At 40.2% G+C, this 15,782-nt stretch overlaps 1 protein-coding gene across 2 annotated transcripts; it reads right to left on the bottom strand.

The window, feature by feature from the left end:
- Positions 1 to 8,841: 8,841 nt before the first annotated feature.
- LOC311149588 (mitochondrial ubiquitin ligase activator of NFKB 1-like) lies at positions 8,842 to 15,250 on the bottom strand. Of its 2 annotated transcripts, none has more exons than XM_084186761.1 (5): positions 15,174 to 15,250; positions 14,395 to 14,534; positions 14,071 to 14,279; positions 13,563 to 13,774; positions 8,842 to 9,903 (listed from the first exon to the last, which is right to left on the bottom strand). In XM_084186761.1, exons 2-5 carry the CDS (start codon positions 14,512 to 14,514, stop codon positions 9,386 to 9,388), a joined length of 1,059 nt encoding a protein of 352 aa, XP_084042887.1. In that variant the 5' UTR covers positions 14,515 to 14,534; positions 15,174 to 15,250; the 3' UTR covers positions 8,842 to 9,385. The 2 variants fall into 2 exon arrangements, with proteins under 2 accessions (XP_084042887.1, XP_084042888.1); XM_084186762.1 differs by having other exon boundaries at positions 14,395 to 14,525.
- Between the last annotated feature and the right edge of the window lie 532 nt (positions 15,251 to 15,782).

Raw genomic sequence — 15,782 nt, 5'->3', positions numbered from 1 at the left:
ATTGCTTACAGACAGATTATTTCACTTATAATTCACTGTATCACAATTCCAGTGGGTCAGAAGTTTACATACACTAAGTTGACTGTGCCTTTAAACAGCTTGGAAAATTCCAGAAAATGATGTTGAAGTGTACCTATGATAAAAATTACAGACCTCTACATGCTTTGTAAGTAGGAAAACCTGCAAAATCGGCAGTGTATCTGTGTAAAATCGGGGACTTGTTCTCCCCACTGTATATAATAATAATATGCCATTTAGCAGACGCTTTTATCCAAAGCGACTTAGTCATGCGTGCATACATTTTTGTGTATGGGTGGTCCCGGGGATCAAACCCACTACCTTGGTGTTACAAGCGCCGTGCTCTACCAGCTGAGCTACAGAGGACCAGCTGAGCTATATGATCCCGTGTGGCTCAGTTGGTAGAGCATGACGCTTACAACGCCAGGGTTGTGGGTCGATTCCCACGGGGGACCAGTATAAAAACAAAAAAAATGAAAATGTATGAACTCACTACTGTAAGTCGCTCTGGATAAGAGCATCTGCTAAATGACTAAAATGTAAACAGACAAAAGTATGTGGACACCTCTTCAAATTAGTGGATTCGGCTATTTCAGCCACACACAGTTTGGGGTAGGCCCTTTCCTGTTTCAGCATGACAAAGCCCCAGTGCACAAAGCGAGGTCCATACAGAAATGGTTTGTTGAGATCGGTGTGGAAGAACTTGACTGGCCTGCACAGAGCCCTGACCTCAACCCCATCGGGATGAATTGGAACGCTGATTGCGAGCCAGGCCTAATCGCCCAACATCAGTGCCTGACCTCACTAATGCTCTTGTGGCTGAATGGAAGCAAGTCCCCGCAGCAATGTTCCAACATCTAGTGGAAAGCCTTCCCAGAAGAGTGGAGGCTGTTATAGCAGCAAAGGGGGACCAACTCCATATTAATGCCCATGATTTTGGAATGAGACGTTCGACAAGCAGCTGTCCACATACTTTTGGTCATGTAGTGTATCACTGAGAATAAATTGATGTGCTGGCATCATCTGAGATATTTGGCACAGTTGTGACCCGTTGTGACCCAAGGACAGCACAGTACTATAAAATGTGTTGACTGTTACAATCACAAAAACAGGAATCATTCTAGTTGTTTGTTGTTTCATAGGTAGCTGCCTGATACAAAAATAAGCTTTTCACATTAGAATGACCAGGCAGTTTAGAGCAATGGCATACGTACAACTAGCAACAAAAAGTGCATGATTAATAAAAAAGGTATTCCTTCAATTGTCATTCTGTAAAAAACAACTGGTTCAGTTTTTCATCACTGCAAAAAGGTATGGTGACCACATGTTCCAGATTGTGCGGGACAGTGTTGCATTTTGTCCATTTGTCCCAACCAAACAATCATGTCCTGCATTTTATCAACAAATTCAAACACCACCAATTTATAAAGAAAGGTTGATTTGTCCCGTATTTCAGTCAGACATTCTAACCTGTCTCTTGCAGTCACATTGCGCTTATGAAAATGTATACACTACCTTTCAAAAGTTTGGGGTCACTTAGAAATGTCCTTGTTTTCTAAGGAAATGCAATTTTTTGTCCATTAAAATAACATCAAATTGATCAGAAATACAGTTTAGACATTGTTAATGTTGTAAATGGCTTTTGTAGCTGGATATGGCTGATTTCTAATGGAATATCTACATAGGCGTACAGAGGCCCATTATCAGCAACCATCAGTCCTGTGTTCCAATGGCACGTTGTGTTTGCTAATCCAAGTTGATCATTTTAAAAGGCTAATTGATCATTAGAAAACCCTTTTGCAATTATGTTAGCACAGCTGAAAACTGTTGTGCTGATTAAAGAAGCAATAAAACTGGCCTTCTTGAGACTAGTTGAGTATCAGCAATTGTGGGTTCGATTACAGGCTCAAAATGGCCAGAAACAAATAACTTTCTTCTGAAACTCGTCAGTTTATTCTTGTTCTGAGAAAAGAAGGCTATTCCATGCAAGAAATTGCCAAGAAACTGAAGATCTCGTACAACGCTGTGTACTACTCCCTTCATAGAACAGAGCAAACTGGCTCTAACCAGAATAGAAAGAGGAGTGGGAGGCCCCGGTGCACAACTGAGCAAGAGGACAAATACATTAGAGTGTCTAGTTTGAGAAACAGACACCTCACAGGTCCTCAACTGGCAGCTTCATTAAATAGTACTCGCAAAACACCAGTCTCAACGTCAACAGTGAAGAGGCGACTCCGGGATGCTGACCTTCTAGGCAGAGTTGCAAAGAAAAAGCCATATCTCAGACTGGCCAATAAAAATAAAAGATTAAGATGGGCAAAAGAACACAGACACTGGACAGAGGAAGATTGGAAAAAAGTGTTATGGACAGACGAATCGAAGTTTGAGGCGTTCGGATCACAAAGAAGAACATTTTTGAGACGCAGACCAAATGAAAAGATGCTGGAGGAGTGCTTGATGCTATCTGTCAAGTATGGTGGAGGCAATGTGATGGTCTGGCGGTGCTTTGGTGGTGGTAAAGTGGGAGATTTGTACAGGGAAAAAGGGATCTTGAAGAAGTAAGGCTATCACTCCATTTTGCAAGCCATGCCATACCCAGTGGACGGCGCTTGATTGGAGCCAATTTCCTCCTACAACAGGACAATGACCCAAAGCACAGCTCCAAACTATGCAAGAACTATTTAGGGAAGAAGCAGTCAGCTGGTATTCTGTCTATAATGGAGTGGCCAGCACAGTCACCGGATCTCAACCCTATTGAGCTGTTGTGGTAGCAGCTTGACCGTATGGTACGTAAGAGGTGCCCATCAAGCCAATCCAACTTGTGAGAGGTGCTTCAGGAAGCATTGGGATTACCTCAACAAATTAGAATGCCAAAGGCCTGCAAGGCTGTAATTGCTGCAAATGGAGGATTCTTTGATGAAAGCAAAGTTTCAAGGACACAATTATTATTTCAATTAAAAATCATTATTTCTAACATTGTCAATGACTACATTTCCTGTGCATGTTGCTATATTTCCTATTCAAACTCATTTAATGTACAGTTTAAGTCGGAAGTTTACATACACCTTAGCCAAATACATTTATACTCATTCTTTCACAATTCCTGACATTTAATCCTAGTAAAAATTCCCTGTCTTAGGTCAGTTAGGATCACCACTTTATTTTAAGAATGTGAAATGTCAGAAAAATAGTAGAGAGTGATTTATTTCAGCTTTTATTTCTTTCATCACATTCCCAGTTGGTCAGAAGTTTACATACATTCAATTAGTATTTGGTAGCATTGCCTTTAAATTGTTTAACTTGGGTCAAACGTTTCGGGTAGCCTTCCACAAGCTTCCCACAATAAATTGGGTGAATTTTGGCCCATTCCTGCTGACAGAGCTGGTGTAACTGAGTCAGGTTTGTAGGCCTCCTTGCTCACACACGCTTTTTCAGTTCTGCCCACAAATGTTCTATAGGCTTGAGGTCAGGGCTTTGTGATGGCCACTCCAATACCTTGACTTTGTTGTCCTTAAGACATTTTGCCACAACTTTGGAAGTATGCTTGGGGTCATTGTCCATTTGGTAGACCCATTTACAACCAAGCTGTTGCTTCAATATACAGTGGGGGAAAAAAGTATTTAGTCAGCCACCAATTGTGCAAGTTCTCCCACTTAAAAAGATGAGAGAGGCCTGTAATTTTCATCATAGGTACACGTCAACTATGACAGACAAAATGAGAAAAAAAATCCAGAAAATCACATTGTAGGATTTTTAATGAATTTATTTGCAAATTATGGTGGAAAATAAGTATTTTGTCAATAACAAAAGTTTCTCAATACTTTGTTATATACCCTTTGTTGGCAATGACACAGGTCAAACGTTTTCTGTAAGTCTTCACAAGGTTTTCACACACTGTTGCTGGTATTTTGGCCCATTCCTCCATGCAGATCTCCTCTAGAGCAGTGATGTTTTGGAGCTGTCGCTGGGCAACACGGACTTTCAACTCCCTCCAAAGATTTTCTATGGGGTTGGCTAGGCCACTCCAGGACCTTGAAATGCTTCTTACGAAGCCACTCCTTCGTTGCCCGGGCGGTGTGTTTGGGATCATTGTCATGCTGAAAGACCCAGCCACGTTTCATCTTCAATGCCCTTGCTGATGGAAGGAGGTTTTCACTCAAAATCTCACGATACATGGCCCCATTCATTCTTTCCTTTACATGGATCAGTCGTCCTGGTCCCTTTGCAGAAAAACAGCCCCAAAGCATGATGTTTCCACCCCCATGCTTCACAGTAGGTATGGTGTTCTTTGGATGCAACTCAGCATTCTTTGTCCTCCAAACACGACGAGTTGAGTTTTTACCAAAAAGTTCTATTTTGGTTTCATCTGACCATATGACATTCTCCCAATCCTCTTCTGGATCATCCAAATGCACTCTAGCAAACTTCAGACGGGCCTGGACATGTACTGGCTTAAGCAGGGGGACACGTCTGGCACTGCAGGATTTGAGTCCCTGGCGGCGTAGTGTGTTACTGATGGTAGGCTTTGTTACTTTGGTCCCAGCTCTCTGCAGGTCATTCACTAGGTCCCCCCGTGTGGTTCTGGGATTTTTGCTCACCGTTCTTGTGATCATTTTGACCCCACGGGGTGAGATCTTGCGTGGAGCCCCAGATCGAGGGACATTATCAGTGGTCTTGTATGTCTTCCATTTCCTAATAATTGCTCCCACAGTTGATTTCTTCAAACCAAGCTGCTTACCTATTGCAGATCAGTCTTCCCAGCCTGGTGCAGGTCTACAATTTTGTTTCTGGTGTCCTTTGACAGCTCTTTGGTCTTGGCCATAGTGGAGTTTGGAGTGTGACTGTTTGAGGTTGTGGACAGGTGTCTTTTATACTGATAACAAGTTCAAACAGGTGCCATTAATAAAGGTAACGAGTGGAGGACAGAGGAGCCTCTTAAAGAAGAAGTTAGAGGTCTGTGAGAGCCAGAAATCTTGCTTGTTTGTAGGTGACCAAATACTTATTTTCCACCATAATTTGCAAATAAATTCATTAAAAATCCTACAATGTGATTTTCTGGAGAAAAAAATCTCAATTTGTCTGTCATAGTTGACGTGGACCTATGATGAAAATTACAGGCCTCTCTCATCTTTTTAAGTGGGAGAACTTGCACAATTGGTGGCTGACTAAATACTTTTTTCCCCCACTGTATCCACATAATTTTCCTTCCTCATGATGCCATCTATTTGTGAAGTGCACCAGTCCCTCCTGCAGAAAAGCACCCCCACAGCATGATGCTGCCACCCCCGTGCTTCACGGTTGGGATGGTGTTCTTCGGCTTGCAAGGCCCCCCTTTTTCCTCTTCACAAGGTCCTTTGCTGTTGTTCTGGGATTGATTTGCACTTTTCGCACCAAAGTACGTTAATCTCCTTCCTGAGCGGTATGACGGCTGCGTGGTCCCATGGTGTTTATACTTGCGTAATATTGTTTGTACAGATGAACGTGGTACCTTCAGGTGTTTGGAAATTGCTCCCAAGGATGAACCAGACTTGTGGAGGTCTACAATTTTTCTTCTGAGGTCTTGGCTGATTTCTTTTGATTTTCCCATGATGTCAAGCAAAGAGGCACTGAGTTTGAAGGTAGACCTTGAAATACATCCACAGATACACCTCCAATTGACTCAAATTATGTCAATTAGCCTGTCAGAAGCTTCTAAAGCCATTACATAATTTTCTGGAATTTTCCAAGCTGTTTAAAGGCACAGTCAACTTAGTGTATATAAACTTTTGACCCACTGGAATTGTGATACAGTGAATTATAAGTGAAATAATCTGTCTGTAAACAATTGTTGGAAACATTACTTGTGTTATGCACAAAGTAGATGTCCTAACTGACTTGCCAAAACTATAGTTTGTTAACAAGAAATGTGTGGAGTGGTTGAGAAACGAGTTTTAATGACTCCAACCTAAGTGTATGTAAACTTCCGACTTCAACTGTATGTTTTCATGGAAAACAAGAACATTTCTAAGTGACCCCAAACGTTTGAACGGTGGTGTACATCATAAGGATGTGGTAGTCTAAACCAACTGGTGATGTTAAACACTTCTCCAATCATTGTTGATATCTGATATTATGCGCAGCGCAAGATGAGAAGTAGGCCAATGTCATAGGCCTATCATCAACCAATCTTATTTCTCAAGTCCTTTTTTTGGGCTGTACATTCCAGCTGAACTTGGAGGACAGTTAGGCCTCCTAACTACACTGAACAAAAATATAAACGCAACATGTAAAGTGTTGGTCCCATGTTTCATGAGCAAAAATAAAAAATCCCAGATTTTTTTCATACGCACAAACATCTTATTTCTCTCAAATTTTGTGCACAAATTTGTTTACATCCCTGTTAGTGAGCATTTCTCCTTTGCCAAGATAATCCATCTACCTGACATGTGTGGCATATCAAGAAGCTGATTAAACAGCATGATCATTACACAGGTGCACCTTGTGCTGGGGACAATAAAAGGCCACTCTAAAATGTACAGTTTTGTTACACAACACAATGCCACAGCTGTCTCAAGTTTTGAGGGAGCATGCAATTGGCATGCCAACTGCAGGAATGTCCACCAGAGCTGTTGCCAGAGAATTGAATGTTCCTTTCTCTACCATAAACTGCCTCCAATGTTGTTTTAGAGATTTTGGCAGTACTTCCATCTGGCCTCTCAACCGCAGAACATGTGCTGAGGAGTATTTCTGTCTGTAATAAAGCCCCTTTGTGGGGAAAAACTCATTCTGATTGGCTGGGCCTGGCTCCCCAGTGGGTGGGCCTGGCTGCCAAGTGGGTGTGTCTATGCCCTCCCAGGACCACCCATGGCTGCACCCCTGCCCAGTCATGTGAAATCCATAGATTAGGGCCTAATGATTTTATTTCAATTGACGGATTTCTTTGTATGAACTGTAACTTTGAAATAGTTGCCTGTTGCGTTTATATTTTTGTTCAGTATACTTACAAAAGCATGCTTCTGATGAAGAGCTACAAAAGTAAGTAAATAGCCATATTAGACTGAAAGATATAGGCTAAAGTAATTTCGTCAAATTTGTGAGGCTCTCAATGCTCATTAGTTGCGCATTCAACATTATTGCTGCTACTTCACTCAATCCCCCTTTTAAAGTATCCCATCCTAACTGTTGTACATCCCCTGAGACAAAACATAATTGTTTTATTTGCCAAATATTTCCAGAAACAGCCACACGTGGTCTCTAGTTTCTGCATCACCAAATGTTGCGCAATGCAAAATAGTTGGCTACGCTTCAATTGCTCGTTCGGTGCAGCGAATTGCACGGGGTGTAGTACTGCCAGAGCACATCCGAGCGTGGTTCCGCCACAATAGTGCTCGTTTCGTAAAGTTTGTGTTTTGATTGAAACCAAATATTGGAAGGCTATATAGTTTGTTAACACTATCTGCTCTAATTGGCTCACGAAACAGTAATTCAAGATGATCTAAATGCATAATCCCACGAATCTGATGGAGATCAAATGATTGGCATGCAGACGCAGTTTGAACATTTATTTCACTGGCAAAACGTGAAGAATTATCATTCGCGATTGACAGCGATGATGCCATGGCCTATTTTGAAATTAGGTATGCCAAATTTGGTATTTGAGGGTATTAAAAATAGAAAATGTTCTTGAGACAATAGGCAAACGTTGCAATTTTATGCATATTCTATAATAATATTCAATATCTGTGGGGTGCTGCCAAATGTTTTTATTCATGTAGGCAAGCTACACTGTCCCGCGAATGTCCGGCGAAATCGTTATGTTGTCCCGCATTTGGGTATTTTAAATGTGGTCACCCTACAAAAAGGGTATCCAAAAAGTTATTCAACTATGATATTACAGGTGAAAAACACATTGACACGGCTTTAAACATTGTGCACAAAAGTATTGAAACTTTGCAAGACTGAACAGTACTGTAGCAAAAGGCTCAGATTGAGTAAAAATATTAAGAGCGAGTTTCGGATCTGTTTTCCCTCCACTCATATTATCCCATATGCTTTGCATTTACTAGCCTTCTGTCAGATTCTGAGTCAGGATGCAAGCAAGCATAAACTAGATGGTGGATTTCATCTCCGCTTATATCTGTTCATGGGAAAGTTCATTTATACATGCTGTGTCCAGTAATGCCACAGAAAATATGAACACATTTTTAAATGAGGCCAACTCTGTATTTTTGAACAAACACACACACTAGGCCTATATCCTATTTTCAAAAGTGTTTATTGTATCTATTGTAATTATTATTTAGAGAAGTCCTATGGTTGACAATAGTCTCTCACCTCTTTTACTTCTCCCAATCTGTCCGAGTTTAGGTGGTATTTTAGTCTGTTAAATAGGCTACAGTAGAAGTTGTTGGTATTTTTTTTATCGTTGTAAGGCAATACTTCCGACATGTCTTCACAATAAAAGCTGATTTTATAATCAACTTACAATTATACTGTAGCCTATGATATCGCTTGCATAAAACATATTTTATCCAAAATGTTCCGTCCTCTTTACGAATAAATTGGTAATTTATCGATGGAATACAGTCGTTTACAGAATAAAAATCTGATGAAGAAAGAAATGCAAATAGTGCAGGAGAGCCATGCAAAACAATCCCTAGCAGAAGTGGCAGAAGAAAGATACGTCACCGACTGAGGCTCCTGATGTATTTATTTTTTACTTTCTCGGTTCAATGGGCATCACATAGCAGTCAACACTTCATGAATAAATTGTTAATGCCATTGTATACTGCTCCTTCTTTTATGATTAATAACTGATTCAGTCACTTAAAACAAAACTTGATCCTTTATCAAATGTTTTTAATTTGCACATACCTTTATTTTGCACATGATTTATGTACCTTTTCTGCTTAGATCAAATGCAATGGTTTATATAAATCATAAAATATGTACTCTTTCATCCCTGTTGAAAACTTATGTAGGGCAGACATCACCCTCTCCTGGCAGCCATACTTTTTTTACATACATGTGTGTGGATAGTATAGGGCCTACAGATTTGTAAAATAGGTTGAGGATATATTTGTTTTGTGTGTCTTTATTTATTCAAAATGGCTTTGGTGTGCTTTGGAGAAACATTGAGGTGAAAACATTCTACTTCTGAGTTGATTCTAAAACTCTCTATGGAAAAAGGACACTGGATATTACATGTTTTCCTCAACTGATATAACTCAAATCAACATTTGTGTAATGACAGAATTACAAGTCAGCTTGATCTTTCAATGAAACGTTATGAAAGCAAAGAAAACAGAAAAAGATAAGCCTACACAATCCTTTTTTCAATGACATTAGATTAGTCCATTTACAATGGCCATCCCCATGGCATTGACCATTAGCTGTTATAAAGAGGCACTACCCTCTCTATCGTCGCCCTGCAGATAGGACACTTCTTTGGCTCTGGCAGAGCCTGGTAGCACCGGTCACAGGCACAGACATGCCCACACTCCAGGAACACACAGGAGCGCTCCCGGCTCAGACACACTGTACAGGCACTAGGGGAAACACTGGCCTCTTCTACATTCAGCTCCCTCATCCTCTCCCTCTGCTGCTCCTTGAACTCCTCCAGGACGTTCTTCTCCTTCCTCCTCTGTCTATGGTAAGCCCAATGCTTCCACAGGATGAAGAGGAGCGTTGTGGAAGCAACCACACCAAACACCATGGTCAGGACCCTCCAGAACCTGACGCTGCTCTGCTGCTTCTCCACCAGGGAATCAAAGTCCAGTCGGCTGAGGAAGTACCTCAGGTCCTGCTTGGGAGGCTGGAGCTTCACCAGGTTGTTGTCCAGCACCAGCTCCCCGACCCCGGTCACACTCTCCCCTAGACGCAACATCTCCTCCGTCTCATGGATCCCTTCGATAATAATAATATATACCATTTAGGAGACACTTTTATCCAATCAAACAATCAATAAAATTCAATCAATCACAAAGTGTATTACGGTAATCAAATGACTGAGTGATTCCTCACGAAACCAGGGCAAAAAAGACCATGAATTTAGGGATTTTCACAAAATGTAATCCATAGAATGGTCCTTTGGAGGAAGGATTGTTGACATATGACATTTGTATCTAAAAGCATAATTGAGAAATAATTTAACAAAGTTGGCATATTTATGAGATTTTGGCCTTACCCAGGGATCTCTGCTAGTTTAAAAGTTATGGCCCATTTTATAATGAGAAATTGGCATTGTAGGCAATGTAACCAATCACAGACCTCCTTTTACTTACTTGTAACATTGCACATCCTACAAATCACCAGCAGAGGGCAACCATTTTGAATATATTTTGACATTCGGTAACGCTTGCAAATTGGATCATAACCAGTGGTGTAGTGGTGCCTGGAGAAGTGGGAATACTCCAATTTGGCAAAAAAAATCCCAACCGGCCCGCCCGGCGAAGGAAAGGCACCCTGTTCAAAAGTTATGACAAACAGTGACATACACTCTGAATTATCTAAAATAATAAATCCCTTATTGGTCTTTCACAGTCAGGCCAACCCAAACTGTACTGTGCAAGTAGGCTAATAGTAGGCCTACTAGTATCTTCAGAAAGTATTCATACCCCTTGACTTATTCAAAATAGATTAAATCGATTTTTTTCTCACCCATCTACACACAATACCCCATAATGACAGAGTGAAAACATGTTTTTAGAAATTGTTGTGTTATGTATTGAAAATGATACAGAAATATCTAATTGACATAAGTATTCACACCCCTGAGTCAATACGTTCTAGGTAAGTCTAAGCTCTTTCCACACCTGGATTGTGCAACATTTGCCCATTATTCTTTTCAAAATTCTTCAAGCTCTGTCAAATTGGTTGTTGATCATTGCTAGACAACTATTTTCAGGTCTTGCAATAGATTTTCAAAACGGTAACTTGGCCACTCAGAAAACTGGTAAACAACTCCAGTGTAGATTTGGCCTTGTGTTTTAAGTTATTGTCCTCAGGACAAAAAGTTAATTGCTTTGCCATATTTTTTGCAGTATTACTTTAGTTCCTTCTTTTCACTCTGTCAATTAGGTTAGTATTATGGAGTAACTACAATGTTCTTTATCCGTCCTCAGTTCTCATATTACAACCATTAAACTCTGTAACTGTTTTAAAGTCACGATTGGCTTCATGGTGAAATCCCTGAGCTGTTTCCTTCCTCTCTGGCAACTGAGTTAGGAAGGACGCCTGTATCTTTGTAGTGACTGGGTGTATTGATACACCATCCAAAGTGTATAACTTCACCATGCTCAAATGTCTGCTTTTTATATTTTTACCCATCTACCAATAGGCGCCCTTTGCGAAGCATTGGAAAACCTCCCTGGTCTTTGTGGTTGAATCTGTGTTTGAAATTCACTGCTCGACTGAGGGACCTTACAGATAATTGTATGTGTGGGGTACAGAGATAAGGCAGTCATTCAAAAATAATATAATAATGTTAAACACTATTATTGCACACAGAGTGAGTCCGTGCAACTTATGTGAGTTGTTAAGCAAATGTTTACTCCTGAAATGATTTAGGCTTGCCATAACAAAGGTGTTGAATACTTATTGACTCAAGCTTTTCATTTTAAACTTTTTTGTAAACATTTCGAAATACATAATTCCACTTAGACATTATGGGGTATTGCCTGTAGGCCAGTGACAAAAAATCTCAATTTAATCCATTTTAAATTCAGGCTGTAACACAACAAAATGTGGATAAAGTTAAGGGGTGTGAATACTTTCTGAAGGCACTGCATTGAAATAGATAAATTAGACTGTCAAAAGAGTCAGAAATTCACAGGTTCCTGATTTGTTTTCTTCAGGTTTACGCTCTCAAAGTCACACTTTTTAAATAGAAAAACAACAAAATTGGATGTTCTAAGTCCACAACAATACTTAAACCACATCAGGAGACCACTTTTGAGGTCTGGGAAAAATCTAAGAAATTTAGATTTTTGAGTGTTGTTTGGTGTTTCTGTAGCGCACATGAGATGGAGTTGGCCTCTGGATTGATGCAAAGAATCATGATATCATTCTGCTAGGAAGGCATAGGCTACTTTGTAGCTAGTTAACATTTAATGGCGAAGGTGGATAAAGATGGAGGAACTAAGATATGACATCTTAGTTTGAGCACTATCCACAGACTTATTACAATACGGCGTGCGACATGGTTCTACTTTTTCATTTTTTCAAATTGCCGCCATCTTGGAGCTAAAATTGGGGTCATGTATACTGTGCTAATGCCAATACAAAAAAGAGTAACGGAGAGCACTGTACAATTCAGCGAACTAGCAAATTAGGTGTTTGTGTTAAGTACATGGGGGCCGCCATCTTTATGCACCTTCGCCACCGAGAAGGTTTTTGGGAAAGCCTTTCCATCTACCAGAAGGCGGTTAGGCCTATCATTAGCATTGCTATATTTTTCCTGTTCCTTAACTGTTTGAAACCTGTACGTTTTACTTCATATTATGAGGCATGTCTTACTTTGCTTCAAAGTAGCCTACAGCCAGAATCCCACCATAGAAATGTGGAGGCAACTCTTTATAAAGACTTCCTCATATGCACTCTACTGTTCTATTGGTTTTCAAATCAACTTTCTTTCATTGTCTAGCAGCCAAAGGCATTATCCTAGTCATATTAGAAACCCATGATAGTTGTTGCATCTTTAGATCTCCCCTCTTTCTAAATTTCTAACAGATATTTTAATCTCTGTCCATGAAACCACTCACATGTGCGGTACGCCTTGTTTTCATGCAAATTACATTTTGGAACATTTATGCGTAGGCCTACTGCAGTGTGCACATTGTTGCGCTTAAAATATAACAAATAAAAGTTTATCAACATTTTAAGTTCAACATTGTGATCTGTTCCATCAGCTTATTAATTGATACCTCCACTACACTAGTTTGATACGCATCGTGCGGATGAATAAGTGAGTATACACGATGCCCACAAAAATAAAGTGTGTATAGCCTCCACTACACCACTGATCATTACTCTAAAAGTTGCAGAGATTCCACTCTGGAACTTTGATATGCCCGTACAGTGTTATGTTCATCAATATATTGAAACATTTGCCTAATCAAAAATGGTATATTTTCAATATACTGAAATCAAGATACTACTCATATTGCAGAGCAAGCAGTAAAGCTTCATATGACACACATTTCTGCTTTGTAGCACCTACAGATTAAACATTATGGAGTCTTGAAGGAGGCCTGAGTCCAAAATGGCATAAATATGCTAACTTTGCTTTGATTAATTATTTCTCAATTATGCTTTTAGATACAAATGTCAAAAACATGTCAACAATCCTTCTTCCCAAGGACCATTCTATGGATTACATTTATTGAAAATGCCCAAAATCATGGTATTTATTTTCCTGGTTTAGTGAGTAATCACTCAGTAGTGAGTGACATCTTTCCCTGTATGGGTGGCCCAAGTGGGAATTGAACCCACAACCCTGGTGTTGCAAGGACCATGCTCTACCAACTAAGCCACACAGGACCAATTAGGACCATACCGGACCACACCTTTAGGGCGCTCCCCGCTGATGAAGTGGCCGATGACGTTGGTCAGGGACTGGGCGGTGGGGTGAAAGTTCTCATAGGTGGTCTCCAGGTCCAGCTCCGAGGATTCCAGGGGACGGATGACCCGGATGGTGGCTGTCACAGCCTCGTCGTGGGACACCAGGTCAAAGGGCACCGTGTTCGTGCGCTGGTGGATGACCTTTTCACTCTCGTTCCTGACAGGTACAAAATATTAGAGATACCTACAGAGATGTGTATCCACAAAAAGATGCAGTACAGAGCATAACTTTTTATCATCAAGTTTGTTTGTTTTCATAATGTTCTTTGAAATGCTTTCATATTTATTATTTCATTCTAGAGGTAGCACGAGCAGAACAAAAGTTAGCCATTACTAGGCCATCGTCAGTGTGTGAAAGTGTCTCCACACACAAAAAATTAATCCGCCTAACAGCCATCAGTAAGAGAGGGTGCAACATAATATCATAGCACTTCAGTGTACTTTAGCACTTACCAGAGATGAGTGGTGCGATTCCACACCATCTTCTTCTCCTTTAGAGTTAACCTCTCGATGACCCCTTTGCAGTTGTCCACAAACTGGCTGTTCAAGGTTTCTTTCACAGATCTCACAACACCTTCAATCACAGCATACGGGACACATTTTCCTGGTAATTCTGTCAGGATGTTCTTCATATCCTGATCAATAGACACTTTCTTGGCTCCCTGCAAAACATTAATGATATTGAACAACAATCAAAAACCTCAAATGCATGCTACTAACAGTTTTAAAGAGATAAGGTAGATAAGAAAGATAGATGAGGCAAGCCTGTGTGATTACCTTTAATCTTGCTACTGTTGTTGTCCTCCTCCTGTACACAGAGTAGAAGACTGCAGTCAGTGCTGAGCTGGTGGCTAATAGCAGGAATTGGGCTGTGGAGGGTTTCCCACTAGAATCCATCCTGTGATCTTCTGTTTGATCTTAAACAACAAAGAGTCTGTCAAAGAACACAAGTGCAGGTATGTGGATCAACCTCTGGGCTGTGAGTCAGATGACAACTGTTGCCCTGCTATTGACAGTCTATACGGTTATGGTCATGTGATTCAATGTGTTAGTTGGACCTTATGGAATGTATGAATGCCATGGAATTACAGTATTATATTTGTCAGCCTAATAACCCATATTTACAGAGACTTGACTGCCACCTAGCTATTATTAGCTAACCCTGGAGTTTCTCCTTTGGGCCAGCCAAAATCAACTTGGCTTGATGAGTGACCATTTCAAATGCTAATGATAACGTTGTCGCCAAAATACCAAATAAAATATTTGGTATCATCCAATTATACAAAATCGACTGACTAAACAGCATTGTTGACATTGCTCTAGCTAGATTGTTGACATTACTCTAGCTACCTAATTTAGTTAGCTACTGTAGCTAGCTAACATAACAAGTTAGCGTAGCTAAGGCCGGCCTCTGTAATTTAGCCCTGTACTGACGTAGCTAGACAGCTAGTTGTAAACATATCATCCAGCTCATTTTAATAGGCTAGCTACTTTTATATTTTTAAAACTATCGATTTCGTTACAAGATTAAATAAAATAGCTAGTTTAGCGCTCACCCTCCACTTCCTCACAAAGTAAACAATATTTTCGGCTTCTATACTTTCTCACTTCAAAATAAAAGCCCGTTCAATGTGGCCATTTGACCAGCAGGTGGCAGTGTTCAATCATTTATCAATTGAAAAGCACAGCACAGATTCGTTATTATCCAGGTTTATGGGCTCTGTGATGAGAAATTAGATTATATCACGTTTAGATTAAGTTTTATGGATTTGTTATCAAGGTTAAAATGGTCAACAATAACCATTTATTTCATGACAAATAATATTGTGTAGCCCAAAGGAAACATGTCTTCAAAATGTATTGCCTTTCTAGTGGTTTATTGAATAAAAGAAGCACAGGAACATAAACACTGAAAAAACGTTTTATTCTTGGTCATCTTAATAACTCAATTCTCTAGTCTATTTGAAAAATACGAATAAATGATAGATATAGCCTAGGCAGTTTTGTGCATTGTATTGTGTGAGAGACATTAGTACATGCAGCTACAGGAAACAACAAGGTGGGAGTTTAGCATCACTGCACTTTATGCTGCTGCCAATGTTTTCTCTTACCTCCTTCTCATGTAAAGATGTTGGCCTACATGAATGGGTAGGGGAACCCATTGC

The sequence above is a fragment of the Coregonus lavaretus genome, assembly GCF_964263955.1.
Source record: "Coregonus lavaretus genome assembly, chromosome: 22".
NCBI lineage: Eukaryota > Metazoa > Chordata > Actinopteri > Salmoniformes > Salmonidae > Coregonus > Coregonus lavaretus.
The sequence above is the reverse complement of the archived record's forward strand: the minus strand, read 5'-3'. Positions and strand labels throughout refer to the sequence as shown.

Excerpts from the sequence above, each read along its gene's own strand:
- LOC311149588 (XM_084186761.1), bottom strand. The coding sequence starts at position 14,514 with ATGGATTCTAGTGGGAAACCCTCCACAGCCCAATTCCTGCTATTAGCC. Across the intron at positions 14,280-14,394 it reads CAACAGTAGCAAGATTAAAG|GGAGCCAAGAAAGTGTCTAT; the intron begins GTAATCACACAG and ends AATGTTTTGCAG. Across the intron at positions 9,904-13,562 it reads CAGCGGGGAGCGCCCTAAAG|GGATCCATGAGACGGAGGAG; the intron begins GTGTGGTCCGGT and ends TTATTATCGAAG.